At 37.3% G+C, this 26,472-nt stretch overlaps 1 protein-coding gene across 9 annotated transcripts in view; it reads left to right on the top strand.

The window, feature by feature from the left end:
- STRBP (spermatid perinuclear RNA binding protein) overlaps positions 1 to 26,472 on the top strand; it is a 148,393-nt gene that overhangs the window by 92,990 nt on the left and 28,931 nt on the right. For all 9 annotated transcript variants that reach the window (XR_004249943.2, XM_032165087.2, XM_058445193.1 and 6 more), the window contains exons 4-10: positions 2,516 to 2,681; positions 6,328 to 6,472; positions 15,502 to 15,593; positions 16,114 to 16,209; positions 17,355 to 17,466; positions 18,132 to 18,229; positions 18,437 to 18,548. Coding sequence is in view for 8 of the 9 variants with exons in the window: in XM_032165087.2 (XP_032020978.1) it covers positions 2,516 to 2,681; positions 6,328 to 6,472; positions 15,502 to 15,593; positions 16,114 to 16,209; positions 17,355 to 17,466; positions 18,132 to 18,229; positions 18,437 to 18,548 (821 nt within the window). In the remaining variant the exon portion in view is untranslated. The remainder of the gene's footprint in view (positions 1 to 2,515; positions 2,682 to 6,327; positions 6,473 to 15,501; positions 15,594 to 16,113; positions 16,210 to 17,354; positions 17,467 to 18,131; positions 18,230 to 18,436; positions 18,549 to 26,472) is intronic.

The following is a 26,472-nucleotide window of genomic DNA, read 5'->3' as shown; positions in this document are numbered from 1 at the left end:
TTCCTGTGAATAACATGTGAAAGTACGGAGCAGGGAGAGACGATGATGTGCTGGTTCTGGAAATCTGCAAAAGCTCCATGAAGGAGGTAGCACTTGGAATAGGCTCAGAGGATGGATGGGGGTAGGGTTTTGGCAGGTGGTGAAAGTGAAAGAAAAAAATAAATCTCAGCACCGATCTAGGTATGAGAAAGTATAGAACTGTTAAAGGAATAATAACTGTTGTTTATTGAGCTGTTAATATCTGTTGGGCTCTGGCCAAAGTTTGTTACATATATTCTCACTACCACTCTGTGAGAAAGGTATTATTCCTGTTTTACAAATGAGGAAGCAGGCTCAAAAGAAGTCCAATGAAATTTGTCCAATGTCACACAGTAAGTAGCAGAGCCAGTATTTGAACCAGGAAGCGATGTCATTTTCTAAATTGCTTTCCAATATGGTAAGTGTTCAAGTGTTCAATGGGACACCAATGAAATAGTAGGTAGAGTGTTATTCAATCAGTGCCTTTGGAAGATTATTCTGGTTGCTGTATACGGTACTTTGGAGATGACAGAGGTCAGAAAGGCCAGTAAGGAGGAGGTTGTTGAGGTTGTCTACGTTAGAGGTAATAAAAGCCTGAAGAAACTGGTTTGCAAGTTTGATGGTGATTATAGAGGTATAATTTATAAACCATTACAATATTAGATTTGGAAGAATGACAGGACAAGGATACAGAGGAATAAGAAATCAAAGATGACTGATTGTCTATTGTTAATATCAGACAATTGCCTACACTTGGTCACCTGCTTTAAAATGCTTTTTATTTCTATATTTATACCACCTTTATCATTTTTCATTGATTTAATGTTTATTAAATCTCTATAAGTGTGCCAGGCACTGAACCCGTGGCTGGATTATTTATAACTTCCTTTCTAGTTTCCACTGCCACAGTTTGTTTCTCTCCCTTCTCCCTTTCCATTTTATTCTCAACTCTGCTGATTCTTGCCCAACTCTGCTGATTCTTTGCTTATAGCTAGAGTGACTGTTTCCCATCTAGGTAGATCAAGATTCTGCTGAAGTCAGACTTTCAGTTTGCCTTGCTTGACATCTCTAATTTTGACCTCTCCCTTTTCTGAACTTGGGAAGCAATCATATAATGTAAGGGACCTGAATGTTGTGGTCAAAACAACTTATGTTTGAATTTAGGCTTTGCCATTTTACTTTCTTGGTGAATTTGAACAATTAACTTTTCTGAGGCTCACATTTCTTGTCTTCCAAGTGGAGGCTTGTGGTGAGATTTAAATGAGAATATGTGACACCTGTTCGTGCTCAGCTGTTACTTTCTCTTCCCCTTTTAAATAGGGCACTTAAACTTACTGCTTTTGTTGCTTAACTACAGAGTAAGCCTCAGGAGCAGGAGAGACTGTAACTCCTGTAATATGTTTGCCATACTCAAACACTTGCTTATTTGTTGAAAGATGGTTAAGCTTAGTTAATGTTTTCATTTGTGATTAAGGGAAATGAACCAATAAGAAACTTTTAGAATTAAAATCAAGGATAGATGAGCACTTTTCTTATGCACCATTCATGACTTGATGTTCTTTGAGTGTTTGCTCTTTTAGCTACTCCTGGATTTGGAATGCATATGCTGGCAGTTTATCTTTCCTTCCTTAGCTCTATACTTTTATCACATTTTTCTGCTTTCCCCATAAGCTGATATACAAAGGGCGGCACTTTAGAATGATATCATTGGGAGGAACTTTAGCTCATCTAGCCAATAGTCATTTTACTGTTGTGGATACTGAGTCAGCAGGCATTACGAGTAGAATCCATGTCTTTTAGATTTCTGTGCTGATGTTCTTTCTCAATATACAGTGGTATTCATGTTCCTCACAAATTGCCTAATTACTACTAAAACAGGAGGAAGTTTATTTTTATTTTTTGAGACAGGATCTCATTCTGTCGCCCAGGCTGGAGTGCAGTGGTGCAAACATGGTTCTGTGCAGCCTCAACATCCTGGGCTCAAACAGTCCTCTCTCCATTGCTTCCTGAATAGCTGGCACTACGGGTGCATGCCACTGCACCTGGCTAATTGTTTTACATTTTTTGTGGCAACAGGGTGTTACTGTGTTGCCCAGGTTGGTCTTGAACTACTGGGCTCAAATGATCCTCCTGCCTTTACCTCCCAAAGTGTTGGGATTACAGGCATGAGCCACTGCACCTGGCCAGAAGGAAATTTAAAAAGAACAATTTGAAAAAATACTTAAGAGAATACAGTATTTTTGAGTTTTCTTAAGCAATATAAATATAGTAAAGAATTACAAGCTCTATAGTATAAAATACATTCCCCATTGACACCTTGAGGGAAGATAGATACTTTCTAAGCCTCAAATCTGAGACTTAATTTTGTAGATACTTGGATGTCTGGATTTACATACTCCCTTATCAGTTCATAAGGATATTCAGGAAGCCAAGTGATGATTAAGTTATAATTTGGGAAATAGGTTGTGAAAGTAATCATGCAGACTTTTATTTTTAGGGATCAAGGTGGTCGGACATTGTGTGGTGTAATGAGGATTGGCCTGGTTGCAAAAGGCTTGCTGATTAAAGATGATATGGACTTGGAGCTGGTTTTAATGTGCAAAGACAAACCCACAGAGACCCTGTTAAATACAGTCAAAGATAATCTTCCTATTCAGATTCAGGTGAGTACAGTTTAACTGCACCTCTAGGTGAATTTGTGAAAAGGTGAAATAGGTAGTGACTCTGAAAAAGTTATTAACCAGAATTGCTAATAGCTAATAGGATAGACACAGACAAAATGAGTACTGCTACTTTTGGTCAAAGACTAATTCATCACAGTTAAAGCAAACTTCTGGTGATTTGTACTCAGGATATATTTATCAAATTAAGATGGCCATTAAGGTACCATCTTAAACTTTTCCATTGTATCTTGCTGAGAATTTTCATTTTTTCCAGACTAGGTCTCACCATTATAAAGTTCTTTGAAGGGTTGGTATAATGCAGAAAATAATTGGAAGGTTGAAAACAGCTTAGACTAGATACTTTCTAGAGACTAAGAGACTTTCTTATCAACGAGAGACTTTCATAGATACTAATTTTTAAAACTGAAGACTCAGTTAATTTGCCAACTCTTTGTTCTGTTAATGGGAAATCACTGTTCATTTCTTGTCTCCAAACCTTCTTTATACTGGGATGCATTTAGAAAAATATGATGTTGGCATGTTCCCTGGAGGATGCTGCTGAAGGCTGAAGGCTCCTCAGGGATGAAGGTAACCATTCTGGGGTTCTGGTCATTCTAGGACCTGCCCTGCCAGCCTTACCAAGGACTCATTGCATCACTGATTGGGAGTCTGTGATCATCTTCAGTTTCAGATGCATATTGTCTGTGGTCCAATTAAATTACAGCTTTTGATAATTTTATATTAGTTTGTCTTCATATCAATGTCACAGAAATAGATGTTGGCCCATAGGTCCAAACTTGGTAATTGTTGAATGCTCCCCTCCACCACTCACTTTTTAAAATTTAGTTTCTTTTATTTGTATATCTTTTAAAACGGGTCTTTTTTTCAAGATGTATGAATTCTAAGTTTGTTTTTATTAGCTTTGTTACTAGATCATTTTCTTTCATATTCACCAACTGACCCTCAAAACCATCTCTGATTTTTTAGTACTATTCTTGACACTCAAATTTATTTTACTGATTGGCACATTCTCCTGTATTAATTTTGGGGACACCATTTTATCATTTTGTCTTAATATATGGTTTTTAAAGTGACAGAATATACTTGGCTTTTCCACTTTCAATTTTGATGGAGAAACATTTTCTGGTCTTTCATAGGGTTGAATCTATTTACCTTTCCCTCCCTTTTAAAAAAATCCTTTTGTGATCATTTGGAGGAAGGACAGTGGAATATAGCTTTATGTATTAAGCATGGAATAAAGCTTTACAAAGTGGAAAGCTCATTAATGGGCTTTCTGGCTAACTATACTTGTAGTTTATTAGAATATTAATAAAGTTCCCATTTCAATTTTTTATGTTGTTTTAGAATTTAATCTGTATTTCTGCTGTTAGTATAGTAAACATCGTTACTCTTACATCTAGAATTATCAGAATCAGACATACTAGTGGCTTTTTCACCCACCTCACCCCCTTTCTGTTCCTTTCATGAATCTTGTTTCTTATGAGAATGATCATATTCCTCATCCTCAGATGTTGCAGCATTGAAAACGGGTTGAGAACCAGTGCAATAGTAAATCGGAGTTTTTATTCAGAAAATCCATCACATCTCTCCTGTTTTGAAGATACAGAAGATTGGTCCAAGCTTTAGTTGGCATTGTTAGAGCTTTCTCTGCAGATCACAGCTTTGTGAACTCCACATTGTTTCTGTCTTGAGTGAGGGTCTTTATTTATGAGCATCGCAGTTTAAAAATGTTCTTGTCTAGTTAGCAAGTATTCAAGGGGGTTACCCTGGAGGGTATACAGGGTATACAGACCATCTCAAATTTTAGGAGACTGAAGCTTTTTAGGCTAAAGAAGACTAAAAAAGATATAAATACCTTTAGGTCTTCGAAATGCTATCTGGCAGAAGGTAAAAGAGGTGTGAACTCTTTAAGACTAATGGTGGAAATTAGGAGAAGTATCTTTCAATTTAACATAGCCAATAGATTTCTCCAACAATAAATCTATGTTTGGGTAAAGATACATTTTCTTGTAAAATGGGGATGATGATTGTACACTAATCTCAGATTAAAATATGTACATGTACACACATGCCCACATATATACACATATGTGCACGTGTATTGTTACTAATAATATTCATGAAATTATTTTAAGTGTGACTTTTACAATTAAACCTTTCTCCCTGAGCACCCTCCGCCCCTCCTGCCCTTCCCAGTTTTCATGGTGTTTGTGTGGAAAACCAGTCTCTGATATGATATTATTTTCTTATGGACCAAAAATCTTTTTCCCAAGCACTTAACATAGCTAAACTTTCAGTTATCTAAGTACCTTAGTTAGCTGAGGTTATACCCTACCTTTTCTCTTCATATTCTTTCCTAGGATGCTTTTAGAACTTCTTTGAGCAAAGGAGGAAGAGGATGACCAAAACCAGAAATCACTTAAAATTAGTCTAGCACAAAATGCATATTATGTTTATTATTTTGGGTGTGTCTTATGGTGATCGACATGCATAATTGAAAAATGAAGTTCAATTTATTCTTTGATAGACATCTTTAATGCTCTTTTAGTGACAAAATGAATGTGAGCTGTTTTTTGCAGTTTCTTTATATTCTGGTTCTTTTATGTACTGTATGGCCTTTCCCTTCCTTGGCTTCCTCTATTCAAAAGTAGGATAATGAGTTTTCCCTTTCCTACTTTTTTGGGATCGTTTAATGGTAAAATGCTATTTTTACGTAAGTGACTTTGAATTCTTTTAATACACACTGATGAGCAGGGACTTGGTAGTGTCCCCATTCAGCCTGGCTACTGTATGTCAGATAATAGACACTAAATTTCACCATTAAGAAAAAAAAAGCCCTGTGTAACTTATTAAATCATATATTTAATGTATAATAATATATTAAGCATAACTTAATATATAATTCTGATCAGGTGATTATTTTGTGCGTGGCCCCTACCTAAATTGTGTGTTTGTTTCTATTTGTATGTTAAAAGAAGCAATGTAGGTTTTCTGTAGATGTCAGATGACTTGTCCCATAGTGGTAGGTCCCATTGGAAGATCTCTGAGACCTGTTGTCAAAGAAGGGAAGAAGTTACTTGTTTATACTCATTGTTTCCTCCTGGTCAGTGACTGTGCAGAGATACTTTTTCATTCATGCTTATTTGGTGCTCTTTAAAAAGCTCCATAATCTTATATTCATAAGTTTTTGCCAAGTAGGAGTTCCTGTTTAGGCTGTTCTACAAAAAGAGCTATTGTTTTGGAGAGCAGTCCCAGCTATTTCTTATTTTATAATAGTTCTCTGTAATAATTTTAAGAACAATAATTTACCATTTATCACATACTGATGCTATTGGCATTTTACTTTCAAATATTAGAATGGTTTAAAATATTGTTTCATAATTGTATGGATGGTTGACATTTTGGTTGCTTTTTAAAGAATGGAGAAAGAGGGTTTTCTTGTAAGTTGGGAGGAGAGAAAAGTGTTATCCCCAGTAAAGAATTAGTTACAGGCTTTCTTTGCCCTTTGAGCACAGTAATATTAATAGTCAATAACATTTGAGAACTTGGTACAAGCATTCTTTTTTTTTCTTTTGAGATTTCAGTCTAATTAACTGGGTGATTTTGAAATATTGGTGACTTTCAGAAACTCACAGAAGAGAAATATCAAGTGGAACAATGTATAAATGAGGCATCTATTATAATTCGGAATACAAAAGAGCCCACGCTAACTTTGAAGGTGATACTTACCTCACCTCTAATTAGGGACGAATTGGAGAAGAAGGATGGAGGTACACATGTATATTTGTTGTTGTTGTTTGTTTTCTTCATATAAAAGCTATGTTAACAATGTTTTATGGATTTAGGAAATAACAGCCTTCATTTGTTTTATGCCACTCTATTTAATGGTATTTAAATGGCTTTGTTTCTACATAATCAGTATATTTTGCGAAAATGTATGAATTCAAAATATAAAATGTTATTTCAAAAACCTGTGCTTGTCTTATTGGTTTTAACTCTGCTTTAATTTTTATACCATTTGCTGTTCTGTTTTACTTTGTCTAGTATTGCGTTAAGTTATTGGTATCAGCCAACTTATTCTATGTATTTTGGCTTAATGGTCAGATTTCAGGATTAAATGTGGTCCAAAACAGAATTGTTTTCAAATTTACTCATTGTTCCAAAATTACGTGCATCCTGGTCGGGCATGGTGGCTCATGCCTGTAATCCCAGCACTTTGGGAGGCCAAGGTGGGTGGGTTGCTTGAGGCCAGGAGTTCGAGACCAACCTGGCCAACTTGGTGAAACCCTGTCTCTACTGAAAATACAAAAAAATTAGCCAGGCGTGGTGGTGGGTGCCTGTAATCCCAGCTACTCGGGAGGCTGAGACATGAGAACTGCTTGAACGCAGGAGGTGGAGGTTACAGTGAGCTGAGATCACGACACTGCACTCCAAGCCTGGGTGACAGAGCAAGACTATGCCAAAAAAAAAAAAAAAAAAAAAAAAGACTTGCATCATATTGCTCTTGACTTCTAATAGCTATATAATCTCGTAAGATTTGTACTTGTCTGTGTCTAGATTTGTTTTATAGTATAAGGGATGGAAATTGGGGGATTGAATTTTTTTAATGGATAATGTTTAGTAAATTTTTTTTTTTTTTTTTTTTTTGAGACGGAGTCTCGCTCTATCGCCCAGGCTGGAGTGCAGTGGCGCAGTCTCGGCTCACTGCAAGCTCCGCCTCCCAGGTTCACGCCATTCTCCTGCCTCAGCCTCTCCAAGTAGCTGGGACTACAGGCGCCCGCCACCACGCCTGGCTAATTTTTTGTGTTTTTAGTAGAGACGGGGTTTCACTGTGGTCTCGATCTCCTGACCTCGTGATCCGCCCGCCTCAGCCTCCCAAAGTGCTGGGATTACAAGCGTGAGCCACCGTGCCTGGCGTAAGTTTTTTTTAGGAGGTTTGTGACCCTGTTAACACTTTGAGTATGATTTATGTAAGAATCATGCTTTAAACTAACTTTCTTCTGAAGTGAAGAAGAATTGCTGTCTGGCAGTGTCATCCTCATAAAAGTAGAGAAATCTATTCAGTTATTGGTAGTTTTGAGAAGTTCATGATGGAATTGTGGTGGGCTTCTTTTTCTGATGTTTTTATCCTGTCAAGTTAGCTTGTTTCTGCCTCTCATTCCCTAGAAACTTGCCTGGTGGTATTTCTCCTGTGTCAAACTTTTGACCAACTGGCCACTCTGTCATGACAATTTAGAGGCATTGCAGCCTATCTGGGCCAGTGGGGACTCCCTGTTGCTATTTTTCATCACCAGACTTTCAACAAGTCCCATTGCTTAACTCCTTTACCTGAGATACCAGTGCTGCAATAAATATTGGTCAGTTTCTTAGTTTATTTCAACTTGGTGATAAGGGTAGAGAAAAAGATACCAGTAAAGTTGGAATTTTAATTTTTGAGAGACATGACTCAGAATCACTTAAAGTAAAAGTGATAGACTCTTTTTAAAAAAAATGCTTTTTAGGATAACTAAAATCTTCTATATCATAACTCAACAAATATAAACCAGACACATTTATGAGTCATATTTTAAAATCAAAGGGCATCCAATCTATAATTGAGCTTATGCCTATGCATTAAAAATTTTTTGCTGTGTGTAGTATCTATAGCACCTCTGAAGAACCAATCTTAAATGGCTTAATTTTTTTAACAGCTTTACAGTTCACCATTAACTGTAGAACTATAAAATGATTTCTGAAGTGTCAAGATAAATGTTAATTCTGGTAAGATGTGTTCTACTTGACCCTCTAGTATAAAACCAACCATTTCTAAGTAGTGTTGTAATTATAGGTATTATTTAAAATTATTTGAGTATAGGGAGATGAGAAAAAGACTGAAGTTGCCAAAGGCTAGGTTAATTACATGTTTGCTTGTATCTGTCAGCATCCCTTTCATTTCTTTTTTGAAAGTATTAAGGGAACATCAGTCATCTTTATTCCTTGGTTTTGTGTACTTATATGAGATTTTGTCATAGCTTTCAGTGATACCTTTAAACTTAGTCTGTTGCCTTTATAACTTTAACTTCTGTTTAGAGAAGCTGAAAACATTCTTAGTATATTGTATTCTTGCTAGAAACTATTATAGAATAGATTTTGTAATAAAGTAAGAGTCATAGTCTCTGTTCAAGGTGTTTGAGTTACTGAAGGATCCAAAGACCTCTATGAGCTGAATCTCATCAGCTTATATGGGATCAAGGAATCAGCTTTGATCTAATGTTTTGCACATCTTACTTCCTTTTTTTTTTTGAATGGCAGAAACATTTGCTTTGCTGTTGTCCTTAACATCCCAGCCCTGTTGACTCACTTGATATCTTTTATAATTTGCTCGGTTTTTCTAACCTGGGCTTTGTCAAAGACAATTTTTTATCTTTGCTACTGGTTTGCGTATTCCTGGGCAACTTGGAGGATCTGATCTATAATTACGCACTTCAGACCTGGGCTGTACCATTCTGTTTTCTCACACTAGACAGCTCCTCATCCCCTTGATGCAGTTCTTTTCAGCTGCACGGGATAAAAGCACAAGATTCATTCAGGTCCCAGGAATTTGTGGGGCTGAAAGTTATCCTTTTTTCTCCTAATTTATACGTTTTTTTTTTTCTCAGCGTTAAAAAAAAATCCATTGTAACTTTTTTCTTGGAGACATTTTCCTGTAGTATCTCAACTTTCCTTCACCTACCCCCACCCAAACAAACTGTTCACAGTACATACACACCTCACATCTTTCTTTTCTCTCTCTTAACTTGCCACATATTTGGGTAAAATCTAAAAAAGAAAAAAAAAGAGTGGTTGAGAGCAGACAGAACCAGAGGACTGGGGCGTGAAACTTATTTCCTCAGGATTGTGCAGTGGATCTAACTACCTACTCCTTTCAAATCAGGATTTACATTTTAAATTGCCATAATAATACAGAGTGAATCTCTTTGGTATTGTTTACTGTTTCATAGGTAAGTTTCCTCCTGTGTTGTCCGTCTTCTTTCTGGATTCTAACCCTTTACTTGAAGGCCCTGTAGAATAACCATATCCCCATTACTACATTTCCTGCTAATGAAGGCACAGAAGCACAGATCTTGGTGTGCAGCAGTCTTCCGTTTGGCTTGTTTGTTGTTGTTGTTGTTGTTGTTGGAGACAGTCTTGCTTTGTTGCCCAGGCTGGAGTGCAGTGGCATGATCTCAGCTCACTGCAACCTCTGCCTCCCGTGCCTCAGCCCCCTGAGTAGCTGGGACTATAGGTGCATGCCACCATGCCCGGCAAATTTTTTGTATTTTAGTAGAGATGAGGTTTTGCCATGTTGCCCAGGCTGGCCTCGAACTCCTGAGCTCAGGCAATTTGCGCGCCTCAGCCTCCCAAACTGCTAGGTGTGAGCCAGTGCCCCTGGTCTTATTTGACTCTTAATTCCATTAGTTGCTATTGCTGTGTGACCTTGGGTAGGTTTCCTCATTTTAAATTATGGATTATAAATACCTTAGAAAGTTGTTTTAAGTGAGAGAATTTATGTAATGTGACTTGTACAATAACTGGCACGAAGTAGTTGCTCAGTAAATAGTAGTAGTCAACTTATTGAATGCACCTACTCAAACTGCCTTAACAGTGAAAATAATGTGCACATGGTAGGTCAAAACAAGTCAACCCAAGCACAGTTAAACTCTTAAACACCCAGTGATGTGTAGTATTAGAATCAGTATACTGATTTATGCAGTGCTAATAATAAAAACCTAGTATATTGTATAGCTTATAATTCAGGTGTCTTTTTGCCTGTCCTTTATCCTTAGCACCTCTAAGGGTACCTAATACATAGTAGATGATTTTTTAAAAAGCCCTATAAATCTGTTAAGTGAATTAACATAGCATATTGTCTGATTAAATAGGACTCTCCAGTGTGTAAGAAGTATTAATGGGCATCTCATAGCTCAAGTAATACATATTGGAGATTAATCTCTGTTAAGATATTTTTATAACCTACCATGTGATAAGCACTTCCTCATATATGATGTATTTTAAAAGCCCTCACATGGCCCTATGGGGTAGCCGATTGCCATTTTATAAATGAGGAAAATCTCACATTTTACCCAGCTCTCCTGGCTCTACGTCTAGTATGCAGGCCACTTCCCATTATTGTCTAGGATTACTGCATGAGTGGTTAGGCTGATCTGGTGATTCTGAGCTTCACACACAGTCTCAATTTCTTTTGGTGCTTGTGATTTTAAATTAGAAATATATTTGCTATTGAAGGAGGTGATAAATTATCTGCTTATTTATAATGCAATTTGAAACCAGGTGAATAAGGAAACTACAGAGACACTTGTGGCTTAGACTAAGACACACCTCTCTCCTCAGTACTGGGGTGGATTTTCAGGGACTGTCAGAGAAGTTGCCTCAGAGTCCCTTCATATTGGTGCCAGTGTGAACTCGCCCTTCTTGGCAGAAATTCACTAGCATGTGTCTTGCTAGGGTCAAGGCAGTAGGTTTTACAGTACAGCCATCACAGCTGTGATGATGATGCAACAGGCTTTATTTTCCTGCCTTCCCTAGTTTCTGGATCTACGTTATCCAGGGCAAACTTTTTTTTGTCGTTGTTGTTGAGATGGAGTCTCGCTTTGTCTCCAGGCTGGAGTGCAGTGGTGTGATCTCAGCTCACTGCAATGTCCGCCTCCCGGGTTCAAGCGATTCTTCTGCCTCAGCCTCCTGAATAGCTGGGACTACAGGCACGGGCCACCACACCCAGCTAATTTTTATGTTTTCAGTAGAGACGGGGTTTCACCATGTTGGCCAGGATGATCTCCATCTTTTGACCTTGTGATCTGCCTGCCTCGGCCTCCCAAAGTGCTAGGATTACAGGTGTGAGCTCCCACGCCCGGTCAATCCAGGGCAAACTTTTAGGCACTGTCTTTCCAGTGGCAGACTGCCACTGAAGAAAAGTCATACCGACTGACATTAGTCACATAAATTAGGAGAACAGTGCTTTCTCTGTTCTACCTTATTGCTACATTTACCTGTTTGTGTTTTGCATGGACAGTGGTTTGGGGCATGTCTTCTCCCCAGAAAGCTTCAAGGAATTGAGAGAGAAGGGGCTGCCAGGATATTCTTAGGCTAATTAGAAAGTTCTGTCAGCATAGACTTAGTAGCTCAGTTTCATCCTGATTGTCAAGGAGCCCCTCATGATACTGAGCTCAATTATTTTAACTTTGAAGAGCCTAGGTTCCAGACATTCCTGTTTAATGCAATCATGTTTTGTTTTTTTTGCCGGCCCCATCTCCAGGCTAGTGTTTTGTTAACAGGGACAGATAGCTAGCTTGCATGTAAGGCGTTGAGAGAAACTGACCAACATTTCCTGTAGTATGGTGTGATTCTGGTCACTGATTTAACCTCTAACCAAATGAACGTGGTTAGGCATAATAGACTTTCTAGTGCTTCCGTTGCCAGAATGTTGTATGTACCTTCATGCCCTGATGCTATGTTACTGAGTAATAGATTTTTCTTAAAAGCTGTATTTCTGGCCGGGTGCGGTGGCTCACACCTGTAATTGCAGCACTTCTGGGAGGCTGAGGCGAGCAGATCACCTGAGGTCAGGAGTTCGAGACCAGTCTGGCCAACATGGTGAAACCCCATCTCTACTAAAAATAACAAAAATTAGCAGGGCATGGTGGCATGCACCTGTAGTCCCAGCTATTCGGGAGGCCAAGGCATGGGAATTGCTTGAGCCCAGGAGGCGGAGGTTGCAGTGAGCCGAGATCATGCCACTGCACTCCAGCTGGGCGACAGAGTGAGATTCGGTCTCAAAAAACAAAACAAAACAAAACAAAAAACAAAAAAAACGCTATATTTCTTTGCTTTTGGCATTTTTGTCACCTTCCAACTCCTGCCTCCCATGCTGTTTCTCATCTGTTTCACTGGTCATTCTAGTAGATAATGAAATGGCTCACAGTTCTATTGTTTCTAATTAAGAACTCCAAGATGTGTTATCAGGAAAGTTTTGACCCTCCTCAAAATTTAAACGCCTACATTAAAGTTCAGAAATATTAAACTTGAGGTTCTGCTACCAGGGGTAGCAGTGTTTTCCCAGCAGCAGCTTTGCGATTGCCACATTAAATGTTTTTTCAAAGGAATGAAAACATACATAAAACTGTGTATTATTAATTATATAAAGGAAACAGGCAATCTATGCTTATAAATAGCACTGTACTACCATATGAATTTATATTGTTTTAATATTAAGAACTTTGAAAAAGATACAATGAGATGAATTATTATATCTCTACTGTTTTCTACCTCCTGAATATTGAAGCCATTTTGGATCTTTTGATTTTCTGACTATCAGAGCATGAAGAAACATGGTCATTCTGATGATGATGGAAAAGGGAACCTGGTGCAAGTCTTCTGTTCAGTGCCTGTCCCTTTCATCTCTTTTTCGTAGAATCTGTTGTCTTCAAATGTTGACTGTCTGTAGCAAGCCAATGTCTCAGTTTTCTAAAATAAGAGTTTGTGATTACAATCTGACTTTGGGATGAAATAATTTATCAAAATATTTTTGCCATTGTCTCCCATTAAAAATATCTGTGTTACAATCAGAGTAAGATGCTAATTACAAGCTCTGATCCCTGGATGAAAGTATTAGAAAGTACAGGAAGAATTTTGGCTTGCCTTGCCTTTTCCTATCCTCTGCCTTACTTCCCTCTTCCATTGTCTCCCTCTTCCTGACATTCCCACTTGGTAAGATGATGGAATAAAATTTAGCTTGTCATAGTATTCATTTAAAAATTGATGTCTTAAAAAATAAGGTCCATACTATTTATTGGGATTACATTACTTAGCAGTCAGTCAACCTTTGTTATGTCTAACTTTTAAGAGATTCTAAACATTCATTTACAGTAGTTTGTTTTATCTGATATGTGAGCTTTACACAGATGCTTGTATTGACCACAGTTAAGCATTTTGACATAGAAATATTAAAATGAGCTACTTGTATATTTTGCATCACTATAAAGACAAAATTGAGCTATATCACCTATGAAATGAATACCCGTGGTACATTTGTTTATATTTATAAATCAGAGTAATAATCCTTTTTGAGGCTTCCCATTTTATGAGTAAAAGGGAGTGATGAAACACTGTATTCTGATTTTGTTAGCAGTGGTTAACGGGAAACAATGCAAATAACTGGTGTAGAGCTCACCTGGTCAGAAAATAAGTGTGTAGCACTTCAGCCTTTACAGTGTCATGGCCAGTAAAGAGAACCACAGTTCTTCCTTTAATAAATTTGTCTTCTATTGGCATTATGCCTTTTTTAATGACATTTCATCAGTTAGAATAAACATTGGCTGGGTGTGGTGGCTCACGTCTGTAGTCGCAGCATTTTGGGAGGCCAAGGCAGGCACATTGCTTGAGTCCAGGAGTTCAAGACCAGTCTGGGTAACATAGTGAGATCCCATATCTACAAAAAAATTAGCTGGGCATGGTGGCACATGCCTCTAGTCCCAGCTACTCAGGAGGGTGAGGTGGGAGGATCGCTTGAGCCTGGGCGGAGGAGGTTGCAGTGAGCTGAGATCGTGCCAGTACACTCCACCCTCGGTGACAGAGGAAGAAACTGTCTCAAAAAAAAAAAGAAAGAAACCACAGACTAAACATTGATTGTTGTAATAGGATCCTCTGATAACTGAAGAAATCAAAAAGTATCATTGTTCTTGTCTCCCATTTAGAAATATATACATTGTATTAGTTGGCCCACACAAATGCACTACCTCGATCCGATCTGTTACTATCATGATAATGCTGGGAAGAAGTGTTAGTGGGCTGTCTTATATTTAAGAGAATTCTTAAAGAGAATGGTAAATCTGACTTAATTGTATTAAACAAAGAATTATTACTCAAGAAGCATTTGCATATTGTGTGCATTTATGTAATGTACCAATCCCAAAAGTTTAAAAGCCCACTTTTCAGTAGCTTAGAGGAGATAAATTTGGCTGTCTAAACTTGACTTTAGTATCATGTGACATCTTCTCAAATATGGGTATTTGCTGCTTTGGGCCATTTAATCCAACTTTAAATTATTAAGACAAGCTGAATAGCCATCATTAAATAGTGTTACTTGTTGCTTTTTATTTTTAAAAGGCATATAAAACTTGAAATATAGTTCACTGTATTTTATATTTGTAATTTTAATAATTTTGGTTTAGAACAGGGAATTTCAAACTGTTACTTGAGTTCTCAATCATGGGGTGAAGTTTCTGTTAATGGTTATCTTGTTGAATGAGTTTATCTAGTGTAAAAAAATTGTCATCCTCAGTATATTCTCAGTATATCTCATTGATATGAGACATAATTGATTTCCAGTTTTCCTTAAAAATGGTTAGAGATCAAAATTTCTTCTGTTAAAAAAGTTGTTAATGCTATTGGCCCCAGATTTCCCTTCTTTGTACCCTGCCAAAGGAAAAAGTGCTATGTACTTATTTTGTGCCCTGTGATGTTGTACATGCTTAATAAGATCCCAGATTGTAAGTAGCAGCTGTCATTGATTTGTTTACTGAATGAATTTTTCATGCTTCATTGTATTTGTGCACAGAACTACTCTGATGACTGTTTACTTAAATAATAATCATAGTGCACATAATTTTTTTAAAAAGCAACACAGCCAAATCAGGAAATTTTCTGGGAGTCTTATTAGTTCACTCAAATGCTGTTATTCTTTTTATTTTTTATTGTTTGATAATTTGATAGGAATCCCTTGGTCAAATTGTATCTGTCTCTGTTTATCCCATTTTACTGTTAGAAAATGTTTCGATGAAAGATCCTCCGGACTTATTGGACAGGCAGAAATGCCTGAACGCCTTGGCGTCTCTTCGACATGCCAAATGGTTTCAGGTTGGCTTTTTGTTACTATCTTATTGTTATTAAACTTTGTCCAAGTTTCATTTGGAACACCTGCCACTTAATTGGTTTCTGTGTACTACGTAAAATGAGGGGTGCTTTCTAGCTCATAGTGTGGTTGTTGGAGTAATTGAGTTAATTTGGATATGTGCCTAGTATAGCTTCTATAGTTTATGATGTTTTATTATCATATAATTCTTTTTGGCTTAGTATTCTGAATTTCAGATGGTTGCTTATAAAATCAAACATCAGTGAGAAAAGCTAAAGGTTAAATTAGGTAGTTGCCTGGAGTGGGGTTGCCATGAGACTACAAAATTAATTTTAATATTATGGTCCTTTTATTTTAAAAATGTACCTTTTTAAACCTTAATTTTACTACTTTTGATTGATTGATTTTTTTGGTTTGCCTGATAACTGATGAATAATTTGCTACTTAGTATTCACTTGAAAGAACCTGCCCAAAATGAAGAATAGATCTCAATAGGGATATCTGGAATCATTTTGTTTGTTTTAGGCAAGGGCAAATGGATTAAAATCATGTGTAATTGTCCTCCGCATTCTGCGTGATTTGTGCAACAGAGTCCCCACATGGGCACCATTGAAAGGATGGGTAAGTACTTAAATATGGCTAAAAGCAAATTTGGAAGCTGCAGCAGAGAAAATCCTATAGAAATGAGTTGTTACTTTAAAATGGCTATCTCCTAAGTTAGCTAAGGCATGCATTGTGTATGTTTGCCATGAAAAAAAATAAAGCATCTTTTTAAATGAATCCTTCTTTTGTGCATATAACTTGCCTCTTCTACCTCATTGTATCCATGTTACAGAGCTTGAAATATTTTTTTCTGACAAAAAGGTTTTATACCTTTTAGAAGTGAATGTCTTCTTATACTTGACTTTGCACTGGTGGTTAATCACTTAGTGTCCACCTGCTGCCCACAAAAGTCTCCTTGGCCGACCCACTTCTCTTTTGGTGCCCCCTTGCATTACCATGAAAATTACCCAATAGGCCGGTATAAGGATCCTATACCTCTGTAGCTTTCTCTTTGAGTGGAGACATTTACAAATAAGTTCATGTTAGTAATTAAAGTCAGGCAAACAGTACACTTAACCCCATATGGATATCATTTATATATATTGTAAAATTGACTTAACTTGGAAATTATGCCTGCTCCAATCAAGACAACTTAAGAACATTATAATACAATTTAAATCCGTGAAAGATCATTTTATAAATGAATGTAGCAACGATTGACAAAATATCATGAGTTCTTAGTTTGTTGAACATGGACATTTGGTTGTTTGTTTATTCTAATTGTAATACTTGAGATAGGCTGTCTGAAATGAAGTCTTATATTGAAATATTTGTGGTTTGTGTGCTTCCTAAGTGGGAGATAAGTGGGCTGGGTTTTGTACACTGGCTAGTTATTAGCTATTACTAACTTATATGAGGGCTTGTTAAGTCTTTGTTAAATGAATTAGAGACCATAGTTTCTTTAGTGATCCTTTCTAGGTAAACAAATATAAAGTTTTTGTTACAAAAATGTCTTCTGAAGATACAATCTTAAAATTGCTTGATTTGAAAACTCTTCCCAGGGTAAAGGTTGATAATCATGGGGAAAATGTTAAGTGGGCCCTAGATGTTAAATTGAATTTCACTCTTTGGCCTCCCTCTTAGATAGAAATGTTAGCTCACATTTAACTGGAATCCTTTTAACACTTGGTGCATGTACTAATTTGTAATTTAATATCTTCTAGCCACTAGAACTTATATGTGAAAAGTCTATAGGTACTTGTAATAGACCTTTGGGCGCTGGGGAGGCCTTGAGACGAGTAATGGAGTGTTTGGCATCTGGAATACTACTTCCTGGTAAGGGTTTCAAACTCTGGAAGCAGAAAAATCAGCAAATCTCAGTTTAGTTTATTTTTCTAAATATATGCTAAGTTTGTTCTCTACACAGGAAAATGATGCATAAGAGTTCTTTTGCTTGGAATTTTGACAACTAGAATGCCTGTTGGAAAAGTGCTATAAAACTCTTTTTCAATAATTATAATTTGTGTTTTATATGTACTAACATAAAGGGTACTAATAATATATTGTGTCTGCTTTGAATTTGCTTTACGTCGAACTCTGAATTTGAAATTGCAGATGTTTAGTTAAAATGTATGAAATTCATTCTGTTTGTAGTCTGGTTTTAAATTTGGAAAAATTAAATTTGGTCTTATTTTCCATATGTAATCCCTTTTAAGATTTGGGCTGATTCATTGTGCTGTTTCTAAATTCTCAGAGTAAGACTCAGTTTGGGCCTTAGATATACAAGTGACTTCCAGTATAAAATAAGGACATACAAGTGCTACCATGTTGAAAATGAGGGTGTGTCCTTTTTACTCCACTTAACTGAGCAGACTTTTAACTTAGTTCCTCAGTTTATTTTTCATTTTCTCTTCATTCTCCCCAACCGTCTCTCTTTTGTTTTAGTTTACCAAATTCTAAACTCAGTTCTAAATGATACTTGTGTTTTTCCTTTGCCAAAGGGGGTCCTGGTCTTCATGATCCTTGTGAGCGAGACCCAACAGATGCTCTGAGCTATATGACCATCCAGCAAAAAGAAGATATTACCCACAGTGCACAGGTAGAAGATTGAGCATGCCACTCTGACTTATTAGCGAGATAACATAACTTGATTTTCTCACTTGTGTTTGAACACTTTTTTCTTGTGTGTTGTTGGGGACTTCTGCTGTTATAATGTCAGAATTTATGAGTGTCTTTTTAGCTAGATGTTTAAGGGCTTTATGAATGGCTATTGAAATGTGATTAAATATAATGCTTTGTTCTTTAGCATGCACTCAGACTATCAGCCTTTGGCCAGATTTACAAAGTGCTGGAGATGGACCCCCTTCCATCTAGTAAGCCTTTTCAGAAGTATTCCTGGTCAGTTACTGATAAAGAAGGTGAGCGTGGAAGTTTTTTATTAGGGTTGGGGGTTGGCACTGGTAGAGATGATCATGGGATTCATCTCTTGTCACAACTTAGGGAACTTAATAATTGTGCATCCAAATCATGTATAAGAAGCTTTCTTCCTGACTGATATGGGTTGGCTGTGTCCCCATCCAAATCTCATGTTGGATTGTAGTTCCTGTAATCCCTGGGTGTTGTGGGATGGACCGGTGGAAGGTAATTGAATCATGGAGGCAGTTACCTCCATGCTGCTCTTGTGATAGTGAGTTCTTACAGGATCTGATGGTTTTATAAGAGGCTTTTCCCCAACTTCACTCTGCACCTCTGCAACCATGTGAAGAAGGATGTGTTTGCTTTCCCTTCTGCCATGATTGTAAGTTTCCTGAGCCCCCCCCCAGTTATATGGAACTGTGAGTCCATTAAACCTCTTTCCTTTATAAATTACCCAGTCACTGGTATGTCTTTATTAGTAGCATGAGAATGAACTAATACAATAAATAGAACGGACCAATACACTGACTTTCTTCTCTTCTGTTCCCATCAGGTAACATCAGCTGATGTAACATAATCATGTTTTCTTATTAGTGACTAACTCATTTGGCTATGTTGGCCAGGTGCCATTACTGCATAGACTATACTTTCAGAACCCCTGGTCTAAGGAGGAGAAATCAACGATAAGCTAGGAGGAGACATTATCACTATCACCAATCAGTTTATCTTTCTCATGCTTGGAAATGTTATCTAACTGAAAAAGAAAGAACAAAAATGCAGAGGAGAAGAAAAGCGTATTGGAAAATTCAGGACCATCTTCCATTTGTATTAGACTGTTGAATTCAGAATTTCAGCAGAAAAAATGTAGGTTTTGGGGTCAGTATGACCTGGATTCCAATCATAGCTCCACCACTTCCTAGTTTTAGGCCTTGAGCAGTTAGCTCATCACTCTCACTAGGGATATTACCCTCTTTCTTATTTTTTTGACTCTTGTCCGGTTAAAATGCCTGATTTGTTGCCTAGAATACAGTGGATACTCAAATGTGAATCCACTTACTGCCTTCCTTAGGCCTCAAAAACATTTTTTTTTCCCTCCCTTCCTCTCCTTTTAAACTAGAAAGTGGAATATTTAATACTGGATATTCTTCACCTGGAATGCAGCCTACCTCTAACAATGGAAATTATTCTACTTCTAGATATCACAAAAATAGTGCAGTTGCCCAGTCTGTTTATTTAGATGACAGAATTCCAGTGGGTCTGAAGACTTTCAGAGAGTCTACAAGATAAAGCTGTTTAATAGTAATAGTAATATTAAGAGTTTTTTTTTTTTTTGGCCTTTTTCTCTCTTTCTTTCCTAAGTGTATAGTTTTTCAGAGGCTACATGTGACATGTGATGAGATCATTGCTTTGATGGCTAATGGAATGTTTTCTTTTCTATATTCTTGTGTTTAAAATTGTTTTGTTTTATTTTTAATATGCTCAATATTGACAGATATTACCCACAAAGCATAGCACTTTGGGTGCTCAATAATTTTTTAAGAGTGTAAAGTACTCCTGAGCTAAAAAGTTTGAGAATCAGTGCCCCACACTGTAAACTCCTCAGGAGAAAGAATCCTCCAGATTCTACCCTATGATTATTATAAACCAACGCTCAATATAACTTGAGGAATGAAGGCCATTTTCTTCCTGCAGGTGCTTGTTTAGTGGTGAAGAAATTATTGAAAGGGATTTACATACTCATATTACATCAAGCATTGTCTGTGAATTGAACGATTGAATAAAAATGTTATATATATATCTAGATTCTTATGATTAGTATCAGAAAATTTTATTTCAATCACCAAATTCACAACCACTCTTTCGGTTTTATATTTTCCCCTTCACTAGATAGTAAAAGTATGTTTACTATTATGTGACTTAGTTTTTTTTTTAACTTAAAGATCTTTCTCAAAAGTTTGGGAACTGCTGGTTTGTCAGTTGATAGCATAAAATAGAACCAGGCTGCCAGTGTTCCTGTTCTAGTTCTGTCAGAGTTACATGGCCTGGGCAAGTCACTTTACCATTTTGTGCTTTGGCTATACAATGATCTCTCCAATACTTTCATGCTTTTAGCACCTGGCTTCTTGACATTCGTGTTTAAACTTTATTCCTGTTATTCTTGGTGATTTCCGTATGCATCTCAGGTGATTTTTTTCAACAGTGTAATGCTCAGTTCTGTGACTTCTCTCACAAATATTTTATCCTCTGCCTTTCCTTGGTTACCTATTCTATGGACATAGCCTAGTTCTTGTCTTCATCAATAACTGTACCTGTATTATTTCCATAATCATGTTTTCAAGAATCCCACTTTCCAATCTCTTGTCATTACTGTGTCTCCTACCCTTATTTCAGTTCTTGAATCTTGTCATTGATTCCAATACCTTTGCATAGTCCTTCACCCTCCTCGTGTTCTCCCTTCTGTCCTTACCATGCTTGTACTACATGATCCTTGATTATCACTCTCTAGCACGTACCTTTACTTCCTTGATTCTCTGTTTCTGGCAAAATTCTAACTGGTTGAAATCCATCTCTCTGCCTTCTCTGTGTCGGTACTGGGTTGCTCAACATGGTTGGAGAACAGCCGTCTTGACTGTTTTCCCTTTAAGTCGGTGACACTAATCTGATAGGGCTATTTGTGTTGCCGGGTAATCCTGTAAGTTTGAGACTTCTCCATTTTCCTAGATAACTGTTTCACATTTTCTCACATTTCACACCTCCTTCTCTACCTTCTTATTCATCTGATGAGCTTATTTGCTTCCATTTTCTCAGATAAATATTAAGAGATAACTTGTATATGTTCTCATCACTGTCTCCAAGCCCCACTGCATCAACTCGTATCTTTGCTTTTCCCTCCCTTGCCTCTGCAGAAAATGCCTCGCCTCTTAAGACTGACCTTTCTACTTACCCACTATATCACATCCCCTCTTGCCTACCAATGGACATTATTCCAGCAATTATCTGTTCTCTCACCAGCATCGGTTCCTCCCTGTCTACTGAATGCTTCTCATCAGCGTAAAAACCTGCTGCAGTATCTCCCATCTGAAAGACAAAGCCAAAACAAACTCTCCCTTGATTCCATAGGTCCCGCAACAGAGTTGCATTTCTCTCCTCTTTATAAGCAGCACTTTGGGAAAGAGCAGCCCTTTTCTCTTTTCTCCATTTCCTCACTTTGAATTCTCGTTGAACCTGTTCTAATCAGGTTTTCTTCCTCACCACTTGCCTGAAGTATCCCTTGCGACCTTCACATTACTACATTCACTGGTTAGTTTTCAGTCCTCATCTTAGCCATTTTCAGCAACATTTGACGCAGAGGAACACTCTTCTCTCCCATATTTATTTTATAATGAGATATAGCACATATATAGAAAAGTACAAAAAATACAGTTTAAAAAATAATTATTTCTTTCAAACCCGTAAAACCAGTGCCATGGGTAAGAAACAGAATTCTCTCAGTGCCCCAGAAGCCATCCGTTTTATCCTTCTCATTACCTTCCTGTACCAAGAAATACCGTTTCTGACTTTCTGAAAATCATTTCCTAGATTTTCTTTCCCACTTTCCCACTTGTGTATGCTTTCCTAAATAATTTGAGTTTGCCTGGAACTTTCCAGAAATGGGTCCTAAGTTTAATCTTTTGTGACTGGCTTCTTTCTGTTCAGCATTCTTTGGGATTAATTTTTGTCACTGCACATAGATATAGTTCATTTTAATAGGTATATAGTATCCACTATGAATATACTACAGTTTACTCATTCTACTTTTGAAGGACATTTAAGTTCTTTTGTTTTGACAACCACCTACCGTGTTGCCATGAGCATTCTTCTGCATACCTCCTGAGGTATACACATAAACAACCTAGTAAATGGTTGCACATAGCAATTTACACTCCCACCAGCAGTATATGAAAATTCCTGTTGCCGTGTATCCTCAAAAACATTTGGTATTGCCATGTTTTCTGAAATGAAATACCACTTTTCATTTGACTTCCAGGTCATCAGCTTCCTTGGTTCTTCTAGCTCTGTTGCCATGTCCTCACCTGTCTTTGTTCTTTCTCGTCTTCCTGACTTCTGAATGTTAAAGTGTCCTAGAGTTCAGTCCTCAGACCATTTCTCTTTACACTGATGCTTTAGGGGACTTCATTTAGTCTCTTGTCTTCAAATACCTTTTTATACTGAAGATTGTCCCAAATTAATACTTCCATCCCAGACTACCGGCTCTTGAACTCAGACCAAAATATCAAAATGCCTCCTCAATATCGCTACATGGATGTCCAGCAGACATCTCAAACTTAAGATGTCTAAGATCTAAGTTCCTGCCCTCACTATCCCTTTGCTCTTCTCTTTCTATATAGTTATCCCTGTCCCAGTCATTGGAAACTCTCCGTTTGCTCAGGCCAGGATTCTTCGAGTTGCCCTTGAATCCCCTCTTTCATTCACCCATATCCCAAAGGTCAGCAAATCCTTTTTGCTTTTAAAGTGTGTCCAGGCCGGGTGGTAGCTCACACCTGTAATCCCAGCACTTTGGGAGGCTGAGGTGGGCAGATCACTTGAGATCAGGAGTTCAAGACCAGCCTGGCCAACATGGCGAAACCCTGTCTCTACTGAAAACAAAAATTAGCTGGGCGTGGTGGCATGCTCCTGTAATCCCAGCTACTCGGGAAGCTGAGGCAAGACAATCGCTTGAATCCGGGAGGCAGAGGTTGCAGTGAGCCCAGATCACGCCACTGTACTCCAGCCTTTGTGACAGAGTGAGACTCTGTCTCAGAAAAAAAAAAAAAATGAGTCTAGAATTTAGCTTCTTCACTGCTAACATCCTTATTATCTAAGCTGCCACCATCTCTCACCTGGATTATTGCAGTCACCTCCTGGTCTGGTCTTTTTGCTTTTGTTCTTGCCCCTCTATCTGTTCTCCACAAAGAAGCAATTCTCTTTGTGGAGAACACCACCCCCTTTCAACTTTTTATCTTAAAATACTTGCAGATTCGTAGTTGCAAAGATGATAAGGAGAGGTCCCATTTACCCTTCACCCAGTTTTTCTTGATGGCTACATCTATGTAAATTTATAGTACAATATCAAAACCAGGAAATTGACAGTGATACAATGCGTGTGTATAAGTTTTATGCCATTTTATTGCGTGTGTAGATTTCTGTAGCTACCACCACAATCAATATACAGAACTGTTCCAACACCATTAAGATCTCCTTCATGCTGCCCCCTTTATAGTCATATCTGCCTCTCTCTGCTCAGCCATCCCTAATCCCTGGAAACCACTAATATTTCTCTATCTCCATAATTTTATCATTTCAATGATTTTATATAAATGAAATTCTACAATAAGTGACCTTTTGCGATTTTTTTTTTTTTTTACACTCAGCATAATGCCCTTAGGGTCCATCCAAGTTGTATGTGTCAATAGTTTGTACCTTCTTCTTCAGTAGTACTCCATAGTATGAATGAGCTAGAGTTTATTTAACTATTTACCTATTGTAGGACATTTAGTTAGTTTCCAGTCTGGGCTTTTTACAGTTGAAGCTTCTATGAACAATCATATATATATATATATATATACACACATGTGTATATTTATATATAAAATTTAGGTTTTTGTGGGCAAGTCACAAAAACGTAGGTATTTGTCTGTTAGATTTGTCACTAATTCTCCTGTGTTTCGGCTTCAATGTTATGCTGGCTTCATAAAGTAAGTTAGGACCTATTCCTTCTTTTTCTATTGTTTGGAAAAGTTTGCATAAATTTGATGTTAGTTTTTCTTTAACTGTTGGAAGAATTAATCAGTGAAGCCATTGGCGTTTGTTTTCTTTGTGGAAATATTTTAAATTATGGATCTGATTCCCTTAATAAGCATAGGACTTCCATCTTCTTATGACAGTTTTGGTAAGCTGTGTTTTTCTAAGAATTTATCCATTTCACCTAAATTTAAAAATATTTTGGAATAAAGTAATTTATAAGATCCTCATTTTATTCTCTGTAGTATTTGTAGTAATGTCTTCTTTTATACATTTTGTACCTTCTTTTATGCTAATGACTCTCACCTAGGGGATTATTATTTTTATTAATCTTTATAGGAAAATTAACTTTTGGCTTTATTCATTGTCTTCTATTGTATGTTTGTATTCTGTTTTATTGATTTCTGCTCTTATCTGTAGTTTTCCTTCCTTATGACTTTCTTTGGGTTCAATTTCCTGCTCTTCTTTTTAAACTTTATGAGGTGGATGAATATATCATTGATTTTTCAGCCTCTTATTGTATATACTATTAAGATGGTAAGTTTCCCTTTAAGCACCGATTTATGTACATCACAGTCTTTGGACATTTGTATGTTTATAATCATTTAGTTAAAGCTATTTTTGACTTTCTTTTATTCCTAATTTTTTGACCCATGGGGTATTTAGATGTCATTGCTTAATTTGCAGACAAATGAAGATTTTGTAGTTAACTCTTTTGTTTTTGAGTTTTTACTTATTCTGCTGTCATCGAAGAACATGTGTTGTATGATTTCTGTCCTTTGATACTTCTTGAGACCTATTTTATGTCCCAGCACATGGTCCTTTTTTGCTCTGAAAGTGTATATTCTGCAGTTGAGGGTCATAATATTTTTTTCATGTTAGGTCATGTCAGGTCACTTGGTCATTGTGCTTTTCAGATGTTGTTATTAATTGCTGAGAGAGCTCTGACAGCTCCCATTTACTGTGGATTTGTCATTTCCCCTTGCAGGCCTGCCAGGTTTTAGTTTATATTTTTCATTTATCGATTTTTGGCTCTTTTATAGTTTCAGATTTTCTGCCTGAAATTATTTTTAAGAAAGTTTGTTTTTGAAAGGCCATCATCTGGTTCCCTTTTGGGTCTGTTTCTATTGTGTGTGATTTCTCTTGATTTTTGATCATGATATCTTATCTTCTCATGTGCCTGGTTATTATGAGTGCTGGTTTTTTAAAATAAGAAATTATAGATAATTTAAAGTGTAGAGTAATGACATCTTCCTCCAGGGAGGATTTATATTTGTTTCTGGGAGGTGGCTAATGGAATTGGCAGTCTTAGATCATTTCAGTGTAGTCAGAGATTAAGATAATTTGAAGCTGGGATTTCGTCCTTGTGAGAACCACACTATTTCCAGTTCATCTTACTTCTAGTGTATAACATTTCAGAGGCCCAACCCAGAGTGTGGGGGGTTCGCCAGCCCTTCTCTGCTTGGACCTTGAACTTAGTTTTGGACTCCTTGAGACCTGGGAGCCTGTTGACATTACTCTCTTCAGTTGTTAGTGACCTCTTCTGGATTCGGAAGATGTCCCTAGGGGTTAACGTAACCCCCCCCCCCCCCCCCCCCCAAATGCAGAGAATTTTCCCCCCCCCCATATCTTTTTTTGGTTTATTTTTATTTATTTATTTATTTATTTTAAAAAACACGGCTTGGCTACGTTGCCCAGTCTGGAGTGCAGTGGCTATTTGCAGGTGTAGTCATAGCCCACTTTAACCTCAAACTCCTGGACTCAATGAATCCTTCTGCCTCAGCCTCCTGGGTAGCTGGGACTACAGGCATGTGGCACCATGCCAGGCTCACCTCCCAGATCTTGATTTTAAAATTCTTCATTGTCCAGGAACAGATATTTATTGTTTGTTTTGTCCAATTTTTCTAATTGCTCTAGTCGGGAAGCCTTTTTTGACTTATTTACTCTCTCATACTGGAAGTGGGCCCTTGATATTTTGTCAATTAATGGCACTGGGGTTTGAGAGCTACTGCCTGGCTCTTCTCACCTACTGCTAGCACCCTCTCCTTGTTTGTTTCACTCCAACCACTCAGGCCTTTGCATCATTTCTTAGCATGTTTCTGCCTTAAGACTTTTGTAATTGCTGTTTATTTTTCTCTGCCTGCG

Source organism: Hylobates moloch, unplaced genomic scaffold (assembly GCF_009828535.3).
Source record: "Hylobates moloch isolate HMO894 unplaced genomic scaffold, HMol_V3 SCAFFOLD_10, whole genome shotgun sequence".
Classification (NCBI taxonomy): domain Eukaryota; kingdom Metazoa; phylum Chordata; class Mammalia; order Primates; family Hylobatidae; genus Hylobates; species Hylobates moloch.
This window is presented reverse-complemented; position numbering and strand designations above follow the sequence as displayed.